We start from the raw sequence: 22,739 nt of genomic DNA, 5'->3' as shown, positions 1-22,739 counted from the left end.
TTAAAAACATCTTCCAATTCCAACCCCCCTGCCATGGCAGGGACATTTTCCACTATCCCAGAGTGGCCCAAACCCCAACCCTGGCCTTGGGCACTGCCAGGGACCAGGGGCAGCAACAGCTTCTCTGTGCCAGGGCCTCTCACCCTCACAGGCAGGAATTCCTTCCTCTATGGAAGCTCTCAGTCAGTGCAAAGCCATTGCCCCATCCTGTCACTCCATGCCCTTGGCCAAAGTCCCTGTCCAGGTCTCCTCTAGGTTCCCCTCTGACACTCTCCAGTTTATCCCCTGCATAAAACAGAATGACAGCACAGAATCAAAGCTCCCTCAACACTAAATGCCTCAACTTCTACATATTCTGTAGAGATCTTCAGTTATCTTTATACTTGCAACCCAGATCCAAACACCAAAATTCCAGACCTTTCCTCCATGTCAGGCATTGCCTGCAGTCAATTCCAAACAAATCCAGTGTGCTTTGTGTATTATCAAGCCTTCAGAGCTTACCTGCACCACCTCTGCTCACTGACCTCTCTAGAGAATTCTTCCACTACTTGCCAATTTCTAAAGCATCAGACTTAATAATATTAAAAAAAATACAAAAGCCATCTTCAAAGCAGAACTTACATGGGGACCATACATAAATTAATAATCTATTTCTGTATTTCTGTCAATTAACACAATGGTCCCCCACTGTTGCTTTAGGTAACCCTTAGAGATACCTTTCAGCTCACAGTGAGCACTGTCAAACAGATGCTCATCACTCTGGAATAAAAATTATGCATCCATTACTTCAGAATAAAAACTATGCATAAGTATTACCATAAAGCACAGAAAAAATTCTGTATAGTAAGTCAAAATCTGAAACTAAATTTAAAGCATTTGGTTTCATCATAGGCTTCGGCCTGTAACTCCTACTTAGCAAAGTGAAAGCCCGTCTCTAACACCGAACTCCCTCAGATACCCTGACGGGTGTGGATGTCCCGCCTCGTACGGCCGCATTCCAGGCCAGGAAGCACATCCCCCATCTCCCAGAGGGATCCCTCATGTCCCCCGCACTGCTCATGGCTGTCCCTGCAGAGAGAACCGTGAGGAAGCGCTGGAGCAGCAGAGCCGGGCGCGCTCCCTCCCCACACGCGTCACGGGGCCGCTGCCGGGCGGCGGAGCCGCGCCCTCCCCCGCGGGAAGGCGGCGCGGGCCGGCAGCCCCTACCTGCACCCCGGGCGTGTCTCTGCGGGCGCTCGGGCCGCCCCGGCGGCTCCGCGCCCTCACGGCGGGCGGTCCCGGCGCCTCCATGGCGGCCGCTCCACTTCCGGCTCCGGCCGGGCCCGCTCCTGCGCCATCGCCGCCGCAAGCGGGGTCGCCACCGAGACCCGGAGAAGGGGTCGTGCCGCCGGGAAGAGACGCGGTGCCGCCTCAGTGGAGCTCAGGATAAACCTCCCGGCCGTTCGCTCCGCCGTTCCCGCGAGCGCTCCCGCTCCTCCCTCTCCCCGCGGCCTAAAATGGGAAAGAGCCGCGCACAAAATGGCGCCTGCGACGCTGCGGCCGCCGCGCCTGCGCGCCGCTCGCGCCGGCTCCGCCCCCACCGCCGCCGTCCCGCCCCCTCCCCGTCCTTCCCCCTCCCTCCCGCCCGTCCCGCCCCGAGCCAATCGCATCGCGCCGTTCCCCTTCCGGTCCCCGCCGCCGGCCAATCCCGTGCTCCCGGGCCCGCGCCGCCACCCAATGGGGGTGCTGTCCGCGGCGGCCCAATGCGCGCGGGGCGCCGGGGCGGCGGCCAATGGGAGCGGCCCCGCTCCCGCCGCTTGTTTATTGGGGCTCGCGCTGCGGCGCGGGGCGGGTCCGCGCGCGCGGGGGGGGGAGGGGGGCGGGAGAGAGGGGGGGCGGAGCGGGGGCCGCGCTCAGCCGGGGCCGCCGCCGTCTGCGGAGGGGCCCGGGCGGCGCGGGGGCTGCGGAACGAGGAGTTCGCAGGTATGAAGGGACGGGCGAGGAGGAGGAGGAGGAAGGGAGAAGGAGGAAGAGGAGGCGGCGGTGGCGGCGGAGTTGCGGCTGCCGCGCCGCCGTCCCGGGGGAGGGGACGCGAAGCGGCTCCGGGAGCTGCGCTTTAAACCCCCCCCGCCCCCCCTCCCCCGCCCTGTGGGAGCGCACGGGCGCGCGCGCCGCCCCCCTCACGGAGCGGGACCCCCGGGACCGGGACCCCCCAACTCTGTGCCGGTATCCCCGGGATCGGCCCCCGCGCTCCTTGGGCCGGGGGGCTGCGGCGCTGCCCCGGGGGGCGGGAGGCACAAGTCCCGGGAGGAGGAGGGGGCCCGGCGGGGCCGCGGAAAGTTGAGAGGGGGCCGGGGCGGGTGGGGGGCGGCGGCCCCTGAGCCCCGCGGAGCAAATGGCGACGTGACACACACCGAGCGCGGGGCCGCCCGGCGGGAAGCGGCGGCCGCGCTCCCTCGGCGCGGCCGGGACGGGCGGCGGCTCCTTCCCTCCGTCCGTCCCTCCCTCCCTTCGCCGAGCCTTGCCCGGGCTCCCCCCGCCGCCCCTCGCGGGGAGCCCCGCGCTCAGCCCTCAGCCTCCCCCGCTGTTGTTTTGCAGTGTTGCCCGTGCGAGGAGAAGTCCCGGAGCTGGAATCGCTCGCATAACCCTGAAAGATGAAGGTAGGCGGCTCCGGCGGGAGCGGGGATCGCCGCCCTGCTCGCCCGCCGCTCCGGAGATTTCATTTTTAATCGCTCTCCGTCTGGGCACGGCAGCAGCGGGAGAACGCGGGGTTCGCTGCGTGCTGTGAGCGCTGCTCCCGCTCCCCGGCGAGGTGCAGGTGATTTAAAGCTCTCACCGCCGTGCAGGAGCGCTCGGAACATCCTCATCGCCTCTGAGTTGTTGTTGTCCTTCGGGCTCCCGTCTTTAAACGCTTCCTGTATCAGCAGCTGCTATGGCAAGTTTGCAAAACCACAGCTTTTGTCCCGCCTTTGCTGTTGCAGGTTTGCTCAGTACAAAGGCTGAACAATTGCAGTATAATTTACAAAACTTTTCCTTTTCCCTTCAGAGTTGAATGAAATAATCAGGTTATAAAAAAAGCCCTGTCCATATCCCATTTTATTTTAGATTCTGCACCCATTTCCTGTCTTTTCAATGTGGTTATTTTGTCCTTGTTTATCGGTTGCAATGAGCACAGTAAAGTGAAATGTTGAGTATGAAAGTTCAGCTTAAGGAAAACGTGATGAATATTTCTCTTTAAAAACGCACTGGCAATTAAGCTTTAATAAAGGCATTCCAGGAAAGAAAAATAATTGTTAATAGCTGTTTGAAAGATTGCAACAGATTTCTCTAGAGGTCTCCTTTTAGTCACCAGGAAAGAAATCCTATATATAGAATGTTATAGACTTAATTGTAAGTGTTGGGATGACACCAATCTCAAACGTTTTAAATAATCTGTGTCATTGGATTGCTTATAGCTGAAAAAACACAGCTGTCTGTTGCCTTTTTGTACAAGTAGTTGAGTTAATAGTTGCTCCTTTACTTTGTTGCCCTTTTTATAAGCAGTCTTCAGAATCAATGTGAATATCCTCAAAAACATTTCTGGGAGAGGCTGGCAATGAATTGACAGGAGGTGTGTGTCAACATCAGTGACAAACCAAAACTTCCTGTAACTTGTTTGTTGGGTTTTTTTTTTTTTTTTCCTCTCCCTTTTGAAGAACTCTGTGCTGGCAATCTCTAGGACAGACAGTTTATCAATTAAAAAGTCAACAGGTCTAAAAGCCTAGGTGTAAAACGAAATAAATAACGATGCAGCTGTAAGTTTAAGCAAGAGCTGAAGTTTGTTTTTGTGTTTTTTGTTCCCCTGCAGGCAGCAGATGAGCCTGCCTACCTGACAGTGGGGACTGATGTCAGTGCCAAGTACCGAGGTGCCTTCTGTGAGGCAAAGATCAAGACGGTGAAGAGGCTTGTGAAAGTCAAGGTGAGTGTCTGAGACTGCTGCTGCTTTTGGTGAAACATTGTGCTGAAAGGAGTTCCTACTCCTGAAGATTAGGAAATGTTCATCTCTTCACTGTATGAATTTTAAACACTTAAATATGTGTTTTTTCATATTTTGTTTTTTTTTTTTTTTTCATTCAGAATGAGTTTTTTGGGGTTTTTTTGCCTCATTTTGTTATTTTTATTTGGTTTTTTAATTATATTTTTTAGTGGGATGCTGGAACAAAAATGAGCATTCTTGCTTCTTTTTTCCTGACTGCATTTGTTTTCTGTTTTTGAATGCATCAGTTTCCCAGCAATAAGTTTTCCTGTCACAAATACAGGATTATGGCTTTACATGAATAATAAGGAATAAGAGCAACCTCTTCAGAAGCAAAAGTTCTATTTCATTCCAGCTGGCACTCTCACTTTTACAATTTGGAACTGAAAAGGCAATGCAAAAATAAGTTAACAGCAAGAGAATTGGCAATAATTTGTTTCTTAGGCCAGGTTTTAGCAATGCCTAGGGTAATATTTGAATTTTGAGCATCTTTATTCAGCTCTAGAGCAGCTTGATCCTAAAGCAGCGTGCCCTGGCTGTAGCTGAGTATTTGTGCATGGATAGTGTTGGCACATAGTATTCATTCACATTTGCAGGGCTTTTGGAAAAACAAAGTTGTCATTTTGGTGTTGTAATACTGTTGTAAATGCCACTATGTGAGAATAAGAATAAAACATTGTTAAATGCAAGTTAAAACTGAAAGTAAATACAGAAGTTGTTGTTGTTCTTTGTCTTGTTAAAGTCTTCCTACTTCCTACTTTAGTGCCTGCTGGCCAAGATATGTAAATAAGTCCTTAGTGACCCAAAATCCCCAAGAATTGAGGTGAAAGCTGCTTTTTGTAACCATACATCCAAGCTTTTGTGTGCTTTAATGCTTACATCAAGTAGAACAATCCTCAGCCTCTTCAGTTACATATATGGATCATATCACTTTATCAGAGTGCTTTTCATCAATAGAAAAAAGTGTAATTCAGATCCTGGAGTCTTTTGCTTGTTCTTAATAAGTACTTGGGGGAACTTGTGGTGTTCTTTGAAATGTGTGTTAATGAGAAGCTCTGTAGGAAGCAGTGTGCAGGTCTGACAAGCTTCATTTTGTCTGCATCTTTGGTCTGGTAGAGTATTTAGCTGTTAATAGGTAGGAATTGCTTTTTCTCATTAGAATCAGGTGCTTTATTGCTCCATGATAAGATTTGGAATTACACCAGGCTGCTGGGACTTGGTGGAAATTCCTGTCACTGCCTCTCAGTTCTGTTATAACAATAGGAGTTTTAACAAGCTGAGCCTGATACTGTCATTAAGATGTGTAGGCACACCCTGGCATGCTTGCCAAGAGTGCAAAAAGTCCAAAACATCCCCTGGCCTTTTCCTGAGCAGCAGCACAACCTGTATTCATCCCTCTGCCATTTTATTTGAAATTTTGTATCAGCATTGAGTGCTTTTTGAACCTGAATGTGTGTTAATACTGCTGCTGGTTTGGCATGCCACTGGTGTTGTGTTTATAAATACAGTGCAGTGGAGTCTGTGCTTGCAGGATCATTGGGGGAGCCAGAAAACTGAACATCACTATCAAAGCAAACTTCTGGAGCTTTTGCTTCCTGAAAACAAATAGAAATTTTGGATTTTTGAAAATTAAACTGCATAGGATGATGTTAACTCTGTTTCCTCACTGTTCTCCTCTAGAATGTAGGATTTTTAAAGGCAGAAGCAAAGTTTACTTACACTGTAACTAATCCTTATTTTCATCAGGTGGGTGGTGTTCCACATCTTTGCCATAAAAAGTTGCTCAAGGTGGCAGAAATGCTGTTATCATGGCCAGTTTGGTGATTTTTTGATACATTCTTAATAAAGAGAGGTTTTTATTTTGGTTGTAGTTTAGTATTGAAAGTGTTGTCAGTGAAATGCTACAGTTGAATCAGAGAGAAAAAAAAAAAACCTGCTTAATCTCATCTGGAAGCCCAGTTCCAGGTTTGCCCTGGATTGTGTCAAATTCTAAACTCACCTAAAAATGTATTTTCTTTTTTTCTTTCCTTTGGAATGACTGGTGTTTGATTTGCCCTATTCTTTAGTTGTGATGTTTCAGATTAAAAATTAAATGTGATACTTGGGGCTTTGTGTCAGTAAAATTAGCCATGCCAAGTGTTTTCTGTTGAGTAACATTTGAGTCTAATTGATAATCTTAATGTGGATAATAAGATTTTTTATACATACACACATTTTCTTGTGTTTTTTGTTTATTAAATAATCAGATGTGTATTAAAAAGTTGATGAATATTTTTCAGGTGGTGTTGAAGGGGGATAACTCAACTCAGTTAGTGCAAGATGACCAAGTGAAAGGACCTCTAAGAGTATGTATATTGCATGCCTTCTTTTGGTAATCACATAAATGTCCTAAAACTCTTAAATGTTGAAGTTCTTTAGGTGGGTACCTGTTCTTCAGGATTGAAATCAACAGAAGGAGACTTATCACTTTAGATGGGTTCTGAGGAATTAGTCTTAATTTTTGTAGCTGTTTATGCTTCTCTGTGTTGTGTACTTGATGCACAGTTTTGCCTGCACAGGAATTTTTGTATCTTCTCATAAAATACAAAACTTCCTATAAATAATGAAACCTTGAAACTTCTCAGAAGTAATTAACATCTTGAGTGCCAAGCCATGTTCATGCCCATTAGACAAGAGTAAATACAATTACTCAGTGCTTTAGAATAGTTGATATATTTTACATAAAAAGGTGTTTGTATTTTCATTTTATGTAACAGTTGTGTGCTAAAATGCAGAGCTGTGTCATGAACACTGAATGCAAATAGAGTTCTCCAGAGAAGGTCATCTTGTATTTGTCTTTTCTGTGTTGCTCCTGCAGGAGCACCAAGGCTGCTACTGAATTTCTGATCTAGCTGACACTAGAACTGTGTTTAAAGTATAAGAAATACTACTAATTGAATGATTATCACCAATGAATTAATGACTTTGGATATTTGTTTTCTATTGGCTTTTTATTTCTTGAGATGATGAAATCATGCTGAATTAGATGTTCTGAGTTTCTCAGTGCTTTGGTGTCTGCTTGTAGTTCAGCCTTCCTGCTGAAGGACCTTTGTTCTTACCTGTAACTAAACAGGATCTTACAATAACTAAACTTTCAAAGCACACTTAACTAAATGGAGTCTTTACAAGCAAATCTGCCTTGCTGGGAGGGTCAATGTGTTTTTATCAATTTTCTGAGTGTGGGATTCCAGGTAACCTTGAGCTGCTTCTTGTTGCAGGTTGGAGCAATGGTTGAGACCAAGATGCCTGATGGATCTTTTCAGGAAGCAGTTATCAGCAAGCTGACAGATGCCAGCTGGTACACTGTGGGTGAGTGGCCACGTTTCATTTATGGGCTGTAATCTTTGAACAATGTATTTCTAATGACAGGTAACAATGTCAGTAATTTACATCTTGTTTTGCATAATCTCAGATAGTTTTTGGAGGGGACTTTTTTTAAGCTTGTCCACATATTGATTCCTTTTCCATTTCAAGCAGGATAATAATTAATTGTTGTTCAGGGAGGCTTTTGCACAGATAATTGCAGGGCTGAATAGTAAAGTTTTGTTTGATACAATGTACCTGTAATGATAGAGGTTGCACTCAGTGAAATTCAGAATCATTTGTGCAGATTTTAAGACATAAACCTTGTAAAATCATTCTTCCAGCTGAAAATCTGTGGCATGAAATAAAGGCCTGAAATATATGAGCCTCCTTGCATTGTATGCAAGCTTGTACACAAGGAAAACAGGGATAGAAGACAGAATCTATTTCTTTTTAAGAGAAGAATCACATACCACACAATAAAAGAGGAGACATTTATTTATAGTGTGAATAGCTGTTTCCTTTAATATAATTTTTGAATAATGATCTAAAGAAAAATAGAAAACTACTTTTCTCCTCATGTTGGAGGCTCATGTGGTGTTAAGTGGTTGAAATAAAAAGTTCAGAATGCAGGGTCAGCGAAATGTCAGTGTTGAACAAGAATTCATTGTAAGACAAGTTTCCTTATTTTCAATAATTCTGATCTCCAGGTTTTTCTGAAACAGCTTTAAGAACAGAATGACAAAACTCAGGGACATTCAAGTATTAGTACAGAAGCAAATATAAAAGAACAATATTTGAATCAGAGGGCTTTGCAAGCACCCATCCTTTCTTTGCACAACTTTTTACAGCACTGGAGCCTTCTGTTCCCTAACAGCTGCCTAGAAGGAACGTGCTCCTGTTAATTGTCCTGTACATGCTGCTCTTGGGCATTGCTGTGGAGATTAGGACTTGTAAATTTAAACTCTGTGTTTCTCATTAGCTGCCTTGGGTACCAAATCTATTCAGCTTTACTTCATATTCTTCCATCCTCTCTTGAGGAGTCCTCTGTCCCATGAACTCTTAATCATTTTGGTTCATTAACCCCTTTTTAAGATTTAAATAAGCTGTTTTCAGTAATTCAGCATTTCCTTTGCAGTAGGTGAGGTTCTGTTGTCTTTGGTGGGATCAGGATAAAGCTCTGCAGATAATTTGGAAGGATTTATTGCTTTATGATTATTATTGTTAGTGAGTGCTTTAACTCTAAGCTGGTTGACAAAGCTCACTGTTCTTTGCCTTTTTCTTCAGGATTATAACATTGCTGTAAAATTGTAGTGGATGTCAGGTCAGGGAGGAAGGGCAGGGTTATTTTGGAGTGCAGAAGATTTAAAATCTGCATAATTTAGTACTGTGATGTGACATACTCAAGGTACAACGCTGGACCTTTAACTTCTCTGTATAGATTTTCAGAGGTTCACCATTCTGTTACAGAAGTGATAAGAAACACAGTCTTGCACAATTTCATGGTTTATGAGTTAACATTTTAATTGTAGAACTCCCAGCTGATTTCAATTTTCAAGTAGCTCTTTCAGCTAATTCTGTTTGAATTTGGGCCAGAAGACATTTGTCTTCTTACATTTGACATGTGAACTTTAAATCCCTTGTTTGGGGCATGAGTTTTGTCACTGTTTTCTTTTTTTTTTTTTTTCTTTTTTGCTTTCTTTTTTTTTCCCTTTTCTTTTGAGCAGTGCATTTCTGCCAAAAAAATCTTTACTTGATGAGCAGGAAATGTGAACAGTGAATAAATGCTCTGCCCTGTATTAATGGATTGTTGTTTATATTTAACAACTTGTTGAACTCTCCCCAGTTATGTAAGAGAGAAATCATGCATGCCATGATTTTTACTTAACACATTTATTTAAGTGCTGTTCCTCAGAAATTTGAACCAATGGATTAATTAACTTCTGTAATTTTCTTTCCCCAGATAATGTTTTTGACAGACAGAATGGAGAAAATAAAATACATTTTCCATATGCAAATATGTTATGGCTGCTAGGATTTTGTAAAAGTTTAGAGCTCAGGGGGGATTTAAGTAATTTTATGGTAAATGAACATGCAGAGCTGTTACATGGTGCTTTAACTGTGAGAATACAATTGTAATTGTTGGGTTTAGATCTTAGGAACATTTCTGTTAGTTCTGTGTGCAGAGTTGCTGTTGGAGTTGGAGGCACAGGTAACACCGACCAGAGTAAGCAGATCATCAGTTTTGCATCATGGTTCTTCTGCAGTTAAAACTGGGAAGGTGTTCTAGGTTGAGTACAGGAATATTGACATGTGAAAAATAAGCTTTATCTTCAGCCTGCTGCTTCCATTGTGTCTTTGCAGAAAGTTTTGGATAGACATGAGGTGGATATTTATTGTTCTAAAGCAAACAGTTGAGTTGGTTGCTGGTGGCTGTGCTGCTCCACAGCCTCCCTGACTGATGCAGAGCTGAGAGGGAAGTGGATTAACCAGAGTCCAGGTTTTCAGGGTGCCTCCCTGAACATTTTGAGATGGAAAGCACAAGGGAAAGCTTGTCTTTCAGTAGTTTGTGCATTTCCCTCACTATTTATTCTCTGTTATCTAACATCTCTTTCTCAGTGGTGTGAAAGCAAACTGATCTCTGGCTAGTGAAACCAGGAATACATACAGGCAAACATTTTCAGAGTATTAAGTAGAGATGTGTAAAAAATGCCAAAACAAACTGCCTGCATGTCTAGTGAGAAGTGATGATGTTCACTTTTGCATATCAGTTTCTCTGTTTCATGTAGGGATGTAAAGGAGAAAAGCCACCTGAAACAACTTTGCTTTGGTCAATAAATGGAGGCAGTGGCAGTGCTGAGCTTGCTATACTGGGCTGCTTTGCCACCCCTGGAATGCAGGAGCCACAGGGATGATCAGTTTGTGCATTTCAACATTCTCTCCTGGCTATTAATGGTGCTCATGTACCCAGAATAAACAAGGCTTTCTTTTTATTGTAGCTTCAACAGAATCACTTTTTTATCTCTTTTTATATGACAATGATGTTAATCTAGCCATGCAGCCCTCTTGGACAGTTCAGCTGTGATTTGGAAGTACTTCTGAAGTTACCTTTGAAATTCAGCTTTTCAGTATAAGCAGGTAGAAAGGCAAAAGCTGCTTGGAGTGGAAGTTTAGAAGTGTCTGGGAAATGTCACTGCACAAGGCACTCCTCAAATCCAAAGTGATGTGACACTAATAGGGGTTTAAGTTCTTTGGTTAACAAATGGCTCAGTTGGACCTGGTGATTTTACTAAGTGATGCAATGATTTGATGATGCTTTTCTTTAGAATGCAGTTATCTAAAGTGAACTTCTTTAATTTACAAATTACAAAGTGCTGCATTGATGCTTTTGAAGTGCTGAATATATTGTTAGGTGATAATTGCATAGAACTAGAATGGTCTGTCACATCTGCTTTAGCTGAACAAGGTTTGAATTACAGTTTACTGAGTGTACCATCCACCTGATTCTCTGTTAACTTGTAAAATGTTTCAGGTGAATACTGAAGTAATGTCTGAAATGACTGACAAAGAAACCACAACCTGGACCACACCTTACAAAGTGCATTGTTGTATTTTCCTTCTCTCACACTCTGCCTGGAGTCTTACAAGCATTACCAGAATTTCAGAAAACAAATCCTTATGCAGATGTTCTTTGAGGAAACACTTTTGTATTACTTCTGCACAGACCTAGAAGTGATGTAATACATATATATGAGTAAGAAACAGGATTTCATTTGAGCAAGCATCCAGGAGTTGCTGTTGGAATGGCCTGGTTTGCCCCATGTCATCTCTCCTTTGAGAAAGCTCAGGTCAGTGATCTGGGTGTGCTTAGGTCTCTTTTTATTATGTAACATAATTTCCACAACTTTAAACAAGTTTAAACCAAAACAGATCAAATACATTGAGCCTTGTATTTTGCTAGGTATACTAATGGAAATATGTTTCTGAAGAAAGAAATAAAAAACATTTATCAACTTCCAGTAATGTTTCCTGTGAAATGAGTGGGAAATAGGAGAGGGAAACAGTGAGAAGTCTTGGCAGTTGTTTGCTGTCAGATTTTAGGATTTTATGTACTGCTTAGAGTGAAAGGAATGTGATCCCATACTTTTTGAGACTTTTGCCTTTCAGACACTCCTGAGACACCTCAGTGAGCCCACAGCTCTGCTGGTGGCAGTTTCCAGGGAATGCTGAGTTAGGTGTGTGTGAGCAGAGTTGCAGACCTGGGTGCTTGTTCTGGGTATGAAGTGGAGTCACCCCCAGCTGCATCACTTCACAGTACTGTGGTGGTGAGGTCATGGAAATTAAAGATAATGAAGATTTGGTTTTAGTCATCTTGCATGTTTCATGGATTTTGAAAATTCCAGTTCATAATACTGACGATATTTATCAGCAAATGAGCCAACATTGATGTCCCAGGACTTTAGGAGCAGGGTTGCTAACAGGAGCTATTTATAGTCACATTTTCCTATTTTTAAAGAAGTTTTCTTCTGATGCTTTGTGGAGATATTTATGCTAAGAGGAAGAATAGGCTTGGTCCTGGGTGCACTGCAGCTGTAAGCTCTTACTCCAGGGGTGCTGGGAGCTCTGAGTGCCCCCACAGCTGGGTCCATCCATGGCACAGAGCTGTTGGTTTGTCCTGTCCTGTGCTTGTGCCAGGCCCTGGCCATGGCTGCAGGGCTGGTCTGACCAGTTCCCAGCATCCTGCTGAGGTCCACGTGGCACCAGCATCATCTCTGGGCTGTGCATGTGTCACAGGAATCCAGAACCACAGGTGTTTGCCTCCACTGGGCCGCTGTTCTCCACCACCATGACCCACCACAAATTATTCTTTTTAAAATTTGCTTGTGTGGATTTTGAGGAAACCCTGTGTTGTCCAGAGCCCTTCCATGGGATGTGTTTTCAGGTGCACCTGTGGCTCATAAAAATGCTGCAGTAACTCTGTTGGTTGCTCTCTGGAGAATCTAGAAAAAAGAACAGCACTTTGTGTTGTGTTTACTCATGTTTAGGGAACAGGTGTGTTGAGAAGCAAGATTTGTAGTGAAAAAATTAGTATTTTAACAGTAGAACCTTGTTACAAATCAACTGGATCTAAGCTTTGCTTTTGAAATCACCTTTGTTACTATGTGAACTGAGTGTTAAAAATATCTTAAAATTGTGTATAAACAATACTCTAGGGAAAGCAAGGAGGTAGATTTTTTCTCTAGTCTCTTTATGTGTAACAATAGTAAGATCAACATTTCAGAAAAAGCAGTTTCAGGCAGCAGGCTTTTGTTTGTGAGGTGATGGTTTTCTATGAGTAGCCTCAAAGGTCACTCAAACTTCCCTGTTTTCTGGGATATTTCAAATATATTTTTGTAAGAGGAACTTGAGCTCACTTAAAAGAATTTAAAAATATTAAATGTGAGTTGTGTGGTGTCTCAGTAGCACAGTACAGTGCAGTACTTGCTCTTAAATCCTTTTGCAGTGATGGATTAGTGGTACAGCCCTTGTCTACAAGGACATTTAACAGGCCCTGCACAGCTCCTGGTACTTTCTATATTGTTTCCACAGCTGAACCCAAAATATCTGCAAAATCTGCACACATTAGTCGAGACATTCCTAGACTGCATCTCTTGTAGTTCATAAATTGCTGCTTTGCCAGGCAGCCAGTGAGAATAATTCAGTGTGCACAGTGACACTGAGCAGCTTTAATTTGTGGTATGTACTTTCATTTCATTGTCTTGGTGACTTAAAAGTTTCTCAATGGGTTGGGAAACGAGACCAAATTGTTTCCTTGCAGTGTAGAATCTAATCTCTCTTGGTTTGGGCAGCAGCACTAACACAGCTTGTTGGATTTGAAGCTTGCAAGATGCAGCCTTGAGGGTTGTTTTCCCTGTGCACTTGTGTGTCACAGAATTGTCACAGACACTGCCTTGTCCTGGTGACACTGGTGGCTCTGTGGAAGTCATCTCATAACTGCCATGAGGATGTTCTCTCTGGAGTTCTGTTCTCTTCTCCTTTTTCTGTCTGTTTTTTTTTTTCCCTTAAATCTATTTATAATATAGCTATATATATACTTCTAAACAAGATGTAGTCAAAGTGTTCTGTAGTATTTTGTGACAAGCTTCTTCACAGTTCCTAAAAATGATTTTGATTAGTTGGCTGGTTAATATTATGTATTTAAATACATGAAAACTTGAGAGAGGAGAAAAAAACTTGAGGCAGCCCTATTGTAAAGCCAGGGTCAGTGGATTTTTGCTGATGGTGTGCATAAGTCTGCTATAGACAGGAAATGGAAGATACCAGCTCATCAATAGTGAGTTTAAAGTTGCATTTTGAGGCACTGAACTTGCAGTAAATTTTTTTGTTTTAATTCTTGCAGTGTTGTATTGATCACCAGTGGGAAGTTTGTTTTTATTTTTCTGTCCTAGATGAGGGTTGTGTAGATTTCCACAAACAGAAAAAACCCAATTCTGTTTCTTTCCTGTTATTGCAGACAAGGTCAAGATGCAGCAAAATTCAGAAAAATTCCATTTTATTGTCGCTGTTTCAATATGCTCTGTATGGAACATATTGAACTCAGTTCTTGGGACTAGACCAAGCATTATGGCAGAGACTGTTCCTCCAGGTTGTGCTGCTTACTCATCTCTTTCCCCCTTCTGTCAGTGTTCCTCATTAAGGAACGTGTTTGGAGGAAAGGGCTCTGCCCAGCAGAAATGTCACTTTTCTCCCTTCCTTCCCAGGATGCTCCCTTGGCTGTTCTGCAGTTCCTGGCTAGTTTGTACCCTTCCCTTCCCTTCCCTTCCCTTCCCTTCCCTTCCCTTCCCTTCCCTTCCCTTCCCTTCCCTTCCCTTCCCTTCCCTTCCCTTCCCTTCCCTTCCCTTCCCTTCCCTTCCCTTCCCTTCCCTTCCCTTCCCTTCCCTTCCCTTCCCTTCCCTTCCCTTCCCTTCCCTTCCCTTCCCTTCCCTTCCCTTCCCTTCCCTTCCCTTCCCTTCCCTTCCCTTCCCTTCCCTTCCCTTCCCTTCCCTTCCCTTCCCTTCCCTGTTTCCCCTGCCCACTGGGAGATGAGGCAATGGGGGGACCTCAAGGGCTTCTGCTTTTTCACCCCTGTTTTTTTTTGGAAGGACAGGACAGTAATTTCCTCTTTAGAGATGAGAATGGTGACACTGTAAACACATCCTTTGGTGACTTCACTGTGTCTGTGTGGATGGGGAGATGTCTCCTTGTCTTCTGTTCCTGTTTCCTGCCCTCTCCCTCCTCAGTAAATCTTCCTTATAAAACAGAACCTTTAGGATTTTTGCTTTTGAAGAATTTGGAGTTGGAGCAATAACCTGTTGAAAGAATTAAGTAATTGATACAAGTTATTCGACATTAATTTAAAAGTTTGTTGGTTGTAGGCATTTTAGCTAGAGTCAAACAACTTTGCTTCTGGATGAGATTAAAAAGAGGAATGAATTTGCAGCTTAGAGTGTATTAAGTTCTTGTGACACGACTGTTATCACAGCTTCAAAATATCTCCTAGCCAAAAACTGTGCCATCTGCCTTACTGCTTATATTTACAGAATCCTTCATGTTTGATACTGTGCCTTGGACAGGCATTTCCCTAAATCCTCCAGGGCTGGCATTAAAGAGTCACTCACAGGGTGACATGGATATGAGCAGTACTTTGGTGTAGCAGATTTTTCTGAAGAGTGAGATGGAAACCACAAGGCCTATTTAGTTTAAGAAATTATTGTATTTTTAAAGGTGCTGAATTTATCAGTGGGAGTTTCTGGTTGCCCTTTCAGTCAGGCACAGTCAAGTGTTTTCCCTAGAGGAGAAGCAAGTTTGAAGTAGCTACAATTTTGAAATACTTCAAGCATCATGATTAATTGGAGAGACTCCTTACTTGGCTCCACCTTAGTAACTCAAATAATTGCTATTTTTGTATGACAAATGGTGCTATCTTTTCTCTATTGAAACTTATTAAAGTGATCACTTATGTAGATAAGGAAATCTTTCTTTTTATGCTGTTCTTTTACACTTTGTTTTTCTGCAAGGATGTTTTGCTCTAAGTTCTGCAGCCATGCTGGCAGTTGCAGGTGCTTTGTACATGTCCACAGCATAAACTGTTACTCTTGATTGTCATAATTTCCTGTGTGTCTTAATTTAAGTGTATTTTACTGAGGGTATTTTACTTAACTTTCAGTATTTATAACATTTAATCTTTTAAGGAGGAAAAACTGAATATGTCATCTGCTTTATGAACAGTTTATTTGCTTTATCCCTCTACTGGACTATCTTTAAATAAAGAGGTAGAGCTTCCAATTTTGGAGTTAATAAATAAAAAGAAGTAGTTTGGTTTTATTGTCAAGTATTAGGTTCTATTTGCTTTATTCAATCAAGTTACTTGTTGCCAGTCACCAGCCATTTGTCCCCTAAAATGATTATTCTTGAAAATTTAGTAGTTTGATATTTTTGGAGGGGGAAAAGTGAATTGTTTCGTGTGTAGAAGTGTTCTGAGCCATTAAGATAATTCACTAGTGGAGCATATGGAGCATACCACAGCAGTATTTACTCTGAAGATGGAGGAACCTTAAAGCTTATCTTATCCAGCTTAATTAATTTTATAAGTATGCCAAAATTACCATACTGCTATGCACAGCACTTGAAACTTTCTTTCACTAGTGCACAAAGCCTGTTTCAAGTAGTTTAAATACAGAGAATTGTTCTGTTCTGCACTTTGACCCCATACAAATAAACTGGGACCTTGCTGGGATTCCAGCCTGCAGCCACCTGGGCCCTGCTCTTTGCAGTCAGGGGGAATTGGGAACTTTGCTTTTTTTCTCTTCAGGGATATTTTCCTGAAGAGGTTTTCTCTCAACTGAAGAGTAGATCTTTCTCAGCAAAGCTTGCAGTTGCCTCATGGTGTTCTATCCTTCTGCTGTATATTGATGGAAATTGATGGAACTTCCTATTCACACAACAAGATGTGTCCTAAATATTCCTTATCAAGTGTCAGACCTGGAATTGCAGCTTTCCAGTATCTTGATCTGTTTGTAAGATGGCATTGATAGTGTAGCAGAAACTTGTTTTTCTTTCCATTGATCTTTCTGTGGGATTGCTCCTAGCAAGAGGAGAAGTTAAAAGTACCATATCTATTAAATGATGATAAGTAAGGAAGAAATGTATAGGGTGGAAAAAAAATCCACAAAACCAAACAAACCCCAGAGATTGCTAGATGATAGTAACTGGTGTGCAGCCAGGCCTTGGTTTGAAATGTGCAGTTGTATTGATAAGAGGAATGTCTGAATTACACTGAGACTTGCATCCAAAGCCTTGCTTGGTCCTGCCTTGAATCTCTGTGAAAATCTATTCCAAGACTCAATCCTGAATACTGACTTTCCTTTTGCTTGTGGACTAAAGAAGTTAATTAGGCTTGAAAGTGATGTTTTAGAGGATGTTCTTGATTGTGGGATAAGCAGGAGATTGGGATTGAGATCTGATCAGCTTGTGCTGATGGTTTTCTTGGCTTGCCCCTAGTTTTTGATGACGGTGATGAAAGGACCTTGAGACGAACTTCATTATGCTTGAAGGGAGAAAGGCACTTTGCAGAAAGTGAGGTAAGGCAGTGGTGGGCATGGAATTAAAAAAGAAATAGTTAATTCATATTTTTTTATAACAAGATATTGCAAACCATTGTTGTTTCCCCCTTTTCTGTGCAGACACTTGATCAATTGCCACTAACCAATCCAGAGCACTTTGGAACTCCAGTTATTGGGAAGAAATCAAATAGAGGGAGAAGATCTTCTCTTCCTGTGTGAGTTTTGGGAGTGTTCTGCTTTTCCTTTAGTGTTCTTTGCTAAAACTGAAGCGGTCCCAGTGAGTGAATGCTCTGGCACCTGAATTTTGTGCACAGCTGATAGACATGGTCCTATGCTGGCAATATTGTGAAATTGAAGGGTTTTTTCCCTGTAGTATCCCTAAGAACATTTCTGCTTCTTTCATCTAATAGGAAATGTAAGATTTTTTAACCTTCTTTATATTGAACACAGTAAAAAAAAACGAGGTACTTTTTAATTTTTGGGGTGGAGAGCATTTTTCTCTGTTTCATGTCTGTGCACAGTCAAAACCTGAGTCATGTCTCCAATTCTAACATGATGCTGTTGTAAAATACTGCTACTTAGAAAGAATTCCTATAAAATTCCTCTTACTGAATAAGTGCACTTAATATTTAAGTGTATTTCAAGTAATTTCAGCTCTTAAAATCATAACTTGTTTTTGAAGCTTTGCGAAATAGGAAGAAAAATCTTTTCGTAAGCTCTTTTGGTTTCCAAGTAGTAACTTCAGACAAACTTTAAAATATTCTACATTTTGATAATTCAGTACTGAAGATGAAAAGGAAGAAGAAAGTAGTGAAGAAGAGGATGAAGATAAGAGGCGCCTCAACGATGAATTGCTTGGCAAGGTTGTGAGTGTGACTTGTAATTCAGAGAAGGCAGACTGGTACCCAGCTTTGGTGAGTTCCTTCTGCAGCAAAGCTGTGAATGCAGTCAGGCTAAGCTCTACTCCCATGTTGGCTAAAAATACAAGTGTTTGCAGTATCTCTGAAGAGTAGGAAAGCAGAGATTAACATTTATGTGTGAGTTGGTTTCGTGGCATTCAAGTGTTTTGGAACTGCATATAAAATGATCAGTGTGTAATGATACTTTTCTTCTAAAAATAAAGTATGTTAGGACTTGCACTCCCAGGCAATTTAAGAGGATCTAGATTTATGAATTTTAATTGTAATGGGATTTGAATTTTTTTTAATGTAATTGTCTTTTTCCCTAGACTTTCAGTTTTATGAAATACTGATTTCTTTGATGCTTGCATTTCACTGGTCAGTTACTCTAGGAGCAGATGTTGGTGCTTATTTTTATTTGACTGCCTATAAATGATACAGCTGTTCATTGCCACTGCTGAAATTAAATATACATTAAATAAATCCAAGTTCAACTAGACCTGTATTGTAAAGGCAGAGACTTTGCATCTTATTGATACACACAAAAAGTTTACATGTGCATATTGAAAGTTGCTTTCAGTAGAAAACTTCTTGCTGTTTTCAGAAATGATGTAATGTAAACAGCTGACACTGCCTTATCCACCTGTATGTACCTCAATTTAAAAAGTGGTATTTTACATGTTCTGGCTGTACCTCCTTTTAGTAATGACAGATTTTTATTTAACATGGTTCTGAACTGGTGGGTTAAGTATTTGGAGGTCATATATTTGCATTTAACATTTTCTGCTTTTATATGTTCTGGAGCAAAACAAACTTGTTCTGTTTGTGGTAATACAAATACTGCAAATGTATTTTTATCACTTGCTTTAGACCTAGAGATGATACTGGTGTGGAAGGATGTGGTGGATTCACAGTGGTTTGTATTATCCACACCTCAATAAACAAAATAAACCAAAAAACCAACTTCAGTCTCAGTTTAAATGCCAAAAATCAGAAGCTAGTATTAAATAAGTGAGTTTGTGACTTTTTAAATAGATGCTTTTAAAAAATTTTGTGTGAACAAGAACTAAAAAAGCAGAGTGAATGAACAGGATCCTGTGATGTGACCTCAGCAGATTAGTTTCCAAATGAAATTTTAGACTTTTTTGGCTTGTACAGAACAAGTCAATAGCTTGGGGTAAATTGCTTCTTGAAATTTGTTGTTGTTGCTGGCCTTAGTAGTATAAATGGAAGTAGGTTTGTTTATCCAGTACTGGAAATATAATTGAAGAAACAGCAAACAGCAGTTTATATTTTTTCCTTTCAAGATCAGGTGTTTGTTTGTTTGCTTTTGGTGTGTAGTTTGTTTTTTTAATAAAGGAATGTTTTCTTTGGCTCCTCAGGTGGTGTCACCGAGCTGCAATGACGATGTCACCGTGAAGAAGGACCAGTGTTTGGTTCGATCCTTTGCAGATTCCAAATTGTAAGTGACAGCTCACTTTGCTGAGATATCTGTGGGGGGAAACTGGGAAACTCAGCACATATTGCTCCTGGAGATGTTATTTCTTCCAAAAGGAGAGGGTGCATTTTTCTGTAATGCTGGATGGACACATTTGGCATTCACAGTCTGTTTCCAGCTGACTCCCTCTGTGCTTCCTCACCCTTCTTTCCATTGTGTGTAACAAGAATTCATTGAATCAAGAAAGTTTCTGGTGCATCTTCATGTAAAAATATCAACAAGTTAGAGTGTAAACACCTGGGTGTTCTTCCTTTTTTTTTTTTTTTTTTTTTTACATAATTTCTATCCTTTAAGGTGAGTTTTGGTTTAAATTATTTCCCTTACTGCTTTAAATTAACTTCTTTATGGTGTCAGTTGTAGTAGTTTGGGAATCTGCTTCATTACTTCCAGTGCCCAGATGTCCATAGATGTTTAGATGCTTCATAAGGGTTTAATCTACTTTTTTTTTAAATAGGAAAGAGAATTTTAAAAGAATTGCTAATCAAAATGTTTACAGAATCTGAATCATATTCCTTCAAAAAGAAAGAAAAGTCCTGTTAGTCCATCCTCCACTCCAGAGGGAAGAAGGAGGAGAGAGAGACAAAGCTGTGTTTTACATAATGAACTGTGTATTCATAAGAGCATGAAGGCTGCTTTGGGGTTTTTTAAAGGCTGCTCCCCTTTATTTCTCTTCATTGTTATTGCATTGCATCTGTGGTAACACATTGTAACTAAAACTTCCTTGCCAAAGGCCACCTGTCACCCTCTTTCTTTCAAAGGGAGCAGTTTTTGATTTTTGATAGTCATGATTTTGAGTAGGTTATTTAGTTGATTACTGAAATGTACTTCAAGTACCTGAAGATTTGGTTCATTTTGGCCTCTTCTTGTGGATATATCATCAGCCTTCTGGCTCTGTGCTGAAGGTTAAATGTTACTGGTAAAACATCTTGATCTGCTCTGTCTGATTTATTTTTTCTCCCCTTAGTCTAATAGCTTTAACTTAGGAAAATGGCAGCCTCTGATTCGTGAAGTTTTACTCCAGATTTTCTGAAATAATGAAAAAAGGGAAAAAATGTGTTAGTCTAACTCACTTGTAAGGCTCTCCCTGCATTTTGGTTGGGATTTCTCTTGTAACTCAGTGACTGGATATCCAGTATGACTTTGGAACAGAGCAACCTCCATATGTTTTGCTCTGAGAACACTTTTGTAATTTAAAAATTAAAATCAACTGTCTATCAATGCAAATCTGTGAATTGGCTTCACTGTTGTTCTATGCTAGTAAAAAGGCATTTTGAAAATGGAGGACTTTTCTGTCCTCTTAGCCAGATCCTTGTTTTGGAGAGCAGCTGTTGATTCTTGTGCATATTTTCAGTTCAGAAATTTTTTTTTGCCTGCATGTTTAACCTTTGCAAATTTGTCCTTTATTTTAATTGCTTAGCCTGCACATTTACAAAGGTTTCTTAATTACTTAAGGATGCTTTAATGCCTGGATTTCAAAGATTGGAAACTTACCCTGGGTAACTTACTCTTGTATTTGGATCATACAACAAGTGCCTTAGGCAGTTAGTTGTTAGCAAGGACCTTGCAAGTGAATGATAACTCTTGAAAATTTTAGAAATTGCTGTTTTTCTAAATCAAATGCTTGCTTTTCTGTGATGTAATCACAAAACCTTATTTTTTACAGTTACTCAATAGCAAGAAAAGACATTAAGGAGCTAGATCTTCAAAACTTACCAAAATCAGAGGCCTCTCCTAAAAAAGGTAATTTAAAATAAATTCTAGGTGTTTAAAATAAGTAATTTCATACAAAGGTTCTTTTAACATTTGCTGATAAATGATGACTTGTTGATTTCTGATAATTGCTCTTGGATATTTTGTAAGCAATTTTAAATGGGAGAAATTGGAGAAACTTTGGATATAGCTTTTGTCTAGTAGAAATGTGATTTTTTTAAATTTGATTTTTTATTTTATTTTTTTCTTTATTTGATTTTTAGTTCATTATTTTGATCCAGTCCAAATTTGTGGAAAATGAATAGAATATTTTCAGTGTAGTCTATTTGAAGTTGCCAGTGAGCAATGGAATATATACTTACCTCTCCTAATACTAAAATTTTGTGCTACTGCTCAAAACACATGTTTACTTTAAAGATACCCAGACAGCAGGGTGTAAACTTCATAACAAGTCTATGATTAATGTTTAATTTAAAAATATAATTACAGAATTGGATGAATGGATAGATGACATGGATACCAGAATCCATCAAAACATGAAATGTGTTAAGGAGAAATGCTTTGATTGTATTTATTAAAAATTATAAATGCCCACTCAACAACAGTATCTGGTGTGACTAAAGGTGTGCAGCAGCTGCTTAACAAGTCAAAATTTAAAAGGCTTAAAAAAAAAAGGTTGAGGTGGTTTTGATTGATTTGTCTAATACTATATGATTTCTACTTTGTTCTTAGTAGCTGTTTCACAGTACAAGAACTTTAGAACAGCAAAAAAAAAAAAAAAAAGAACAGATGCCAGGTTTGAGATAAATTGAAGAAAGGGACTTTTTTTTCCTGTGGAGAACATAATTGGGTTGTGACATTCCTTGCTACAAGGGAATATTTTGGAACCCAAGGTACTAATGGTTTATGGTTTCAAAAAAAAGAAAAGAGTTGAGACCAATGTCTGGAGGTTTTTCTGTCAGCAGTGTTAAAAACTGGTGCCTTTTCTTCTCTGCTAACACTGAACAGTTCATTGCAGTATGTTCTTCTTTTGGGTGTTTTTCTGGCTCCTTTATTAAAGTCTTTTATTGTGACTGAGGGGCAGATTTTGGGGTTATCTGGGTTTGTTTTGCTTTGTTGTTTTCCACCCTTGGAGCACCTCTGAAAGGAAAAGAATTTGAGGTATTTCCATTTTACAAATGTAACTTGTGCCTGTCCCATCACTCCTTTGCTCACTAACATGTTTTCCCTCTGTTCCAACCATTAATGTCAAATCTCTTTGGGCAGTGCTGGTTTTTTCTTTAATTTGAACCATGGTATTTTGGAAAGAGCAAAGTAAGCCATGGTGCTTGATCTATGGTGGATTCATTGCATTTCAGTTGGTGTTGTGATTTACAAGAAGGTGAAAAGGAAATAAAAAAAGCTTTGTGGCTGTGAATGCTGCAGCTGAGGTAAAGCCAGGGCCCTTTCCCCTCTAGGGCTACAGGAGGCAAGCACATTTCTCAGCACCAGGGCTGTGCCTAGGAACTGGAAAATGGACATCAGTGAGATCCTGGAGTCCTCCAGCAGTGATGAGGAGGATGGAGCTGCTGCAGAAACTGATGAAGAAGAGCCAAAAAGAGAAGAGAAAACAGAAGAAGTAGCGGTGAGTCTGCTCAATTTGTCATTTTTGGACAATCTCAGTCATTTCTCAGGGATAATTTCATGACTTGCTT

At 41.1% G+C, this 22,739-nt stretch overlaps 1 protein-coding gene across 3 annotated transcripts in view; it reads left to right on the top strand.

Moving 5' to 3' along the window:
* Positions 1 to 1,892: 1,892 nt before the first annotated feature.
* ARID4A (AT-rich interaction domain 4A) overlaps positions 1,893 to 22,739 on the top strand; it is a 47,576-nt gene continuing 26,729 nt past the window's right edge. For 2 of the 3 annotated variants that reach the window (XM_059473684.1, XM_059473682.1), the window contains exons 1-11: positions 1,893 to 1,962; positions 2,578 to 2,639; positions 3,827 to 3,937; positions 6,274 to 6,339; positions 7,252 to 7,342; positions 16,877 to 16,956; positions 17,059 to 17,153; positions 17,720 to 17,852; positions 19,220 to 19,299; positions 20,999 to 21,075; positions 22,503 to 22,669. In XM_059473684.1, coding sequence (XP_059329667.1) covers positions 2,634 to 2,639; positions 3,827 to 3,937; positions 6,274 to 6,339; positions 7,252 to 7,342; positions 16,877 to 16,956; positions 17,059 to 17,153; positions 17,720 to 17,852; positions 19,220 to 19,299; positions 20,999 to 21,075; positions 22,503 to 22,669 — 906 coding nt within the window. In that variant the 5' untranslated portion in view covers positions 1,893 to 1,962; positions 2,578 to 2,633. Of the gene's footprint in view, positions 1,963 to 2,577; positions 2,640 to 2,896; positions 2,919 to 3,826; positions 3,938 to 6,273; positions 6,340 to 7,251; positions 7,343 to 16,876; positions 16,957 to 17,058; positions 17,154 to 17,719; positions 17,853 to 19,219; positions 19,300 to 20,998; positions 21,076 to 22,502; positions 22,670 to 22,739 lie in introns of those variants that run through there. The other variant, XM_059473683.1, reaches the window with a different exon arrangement.

The sequence above is a fragment of the Ammospiza nelsoni genome, chromosome 6 (genome assembly GCF_027579445.1).
Source record: "Ammospiza nelsoni isolate bAmmNel1 chromosome 6, bAmmNel1.pri, whole genome shotgun sequence".
Classification (NCBI taxonomy): Eukaryota; Metazoa; Chordata; class Aves; order Passeriformes; family Passerellidae; genus Ammospiza; species Ammospiza nelsoni.
The sequence above is the reverse complement of the archived record's forward strand: the minus strand, read 5'-3'. Positions and strand labels throughout refer to the sequence as shown.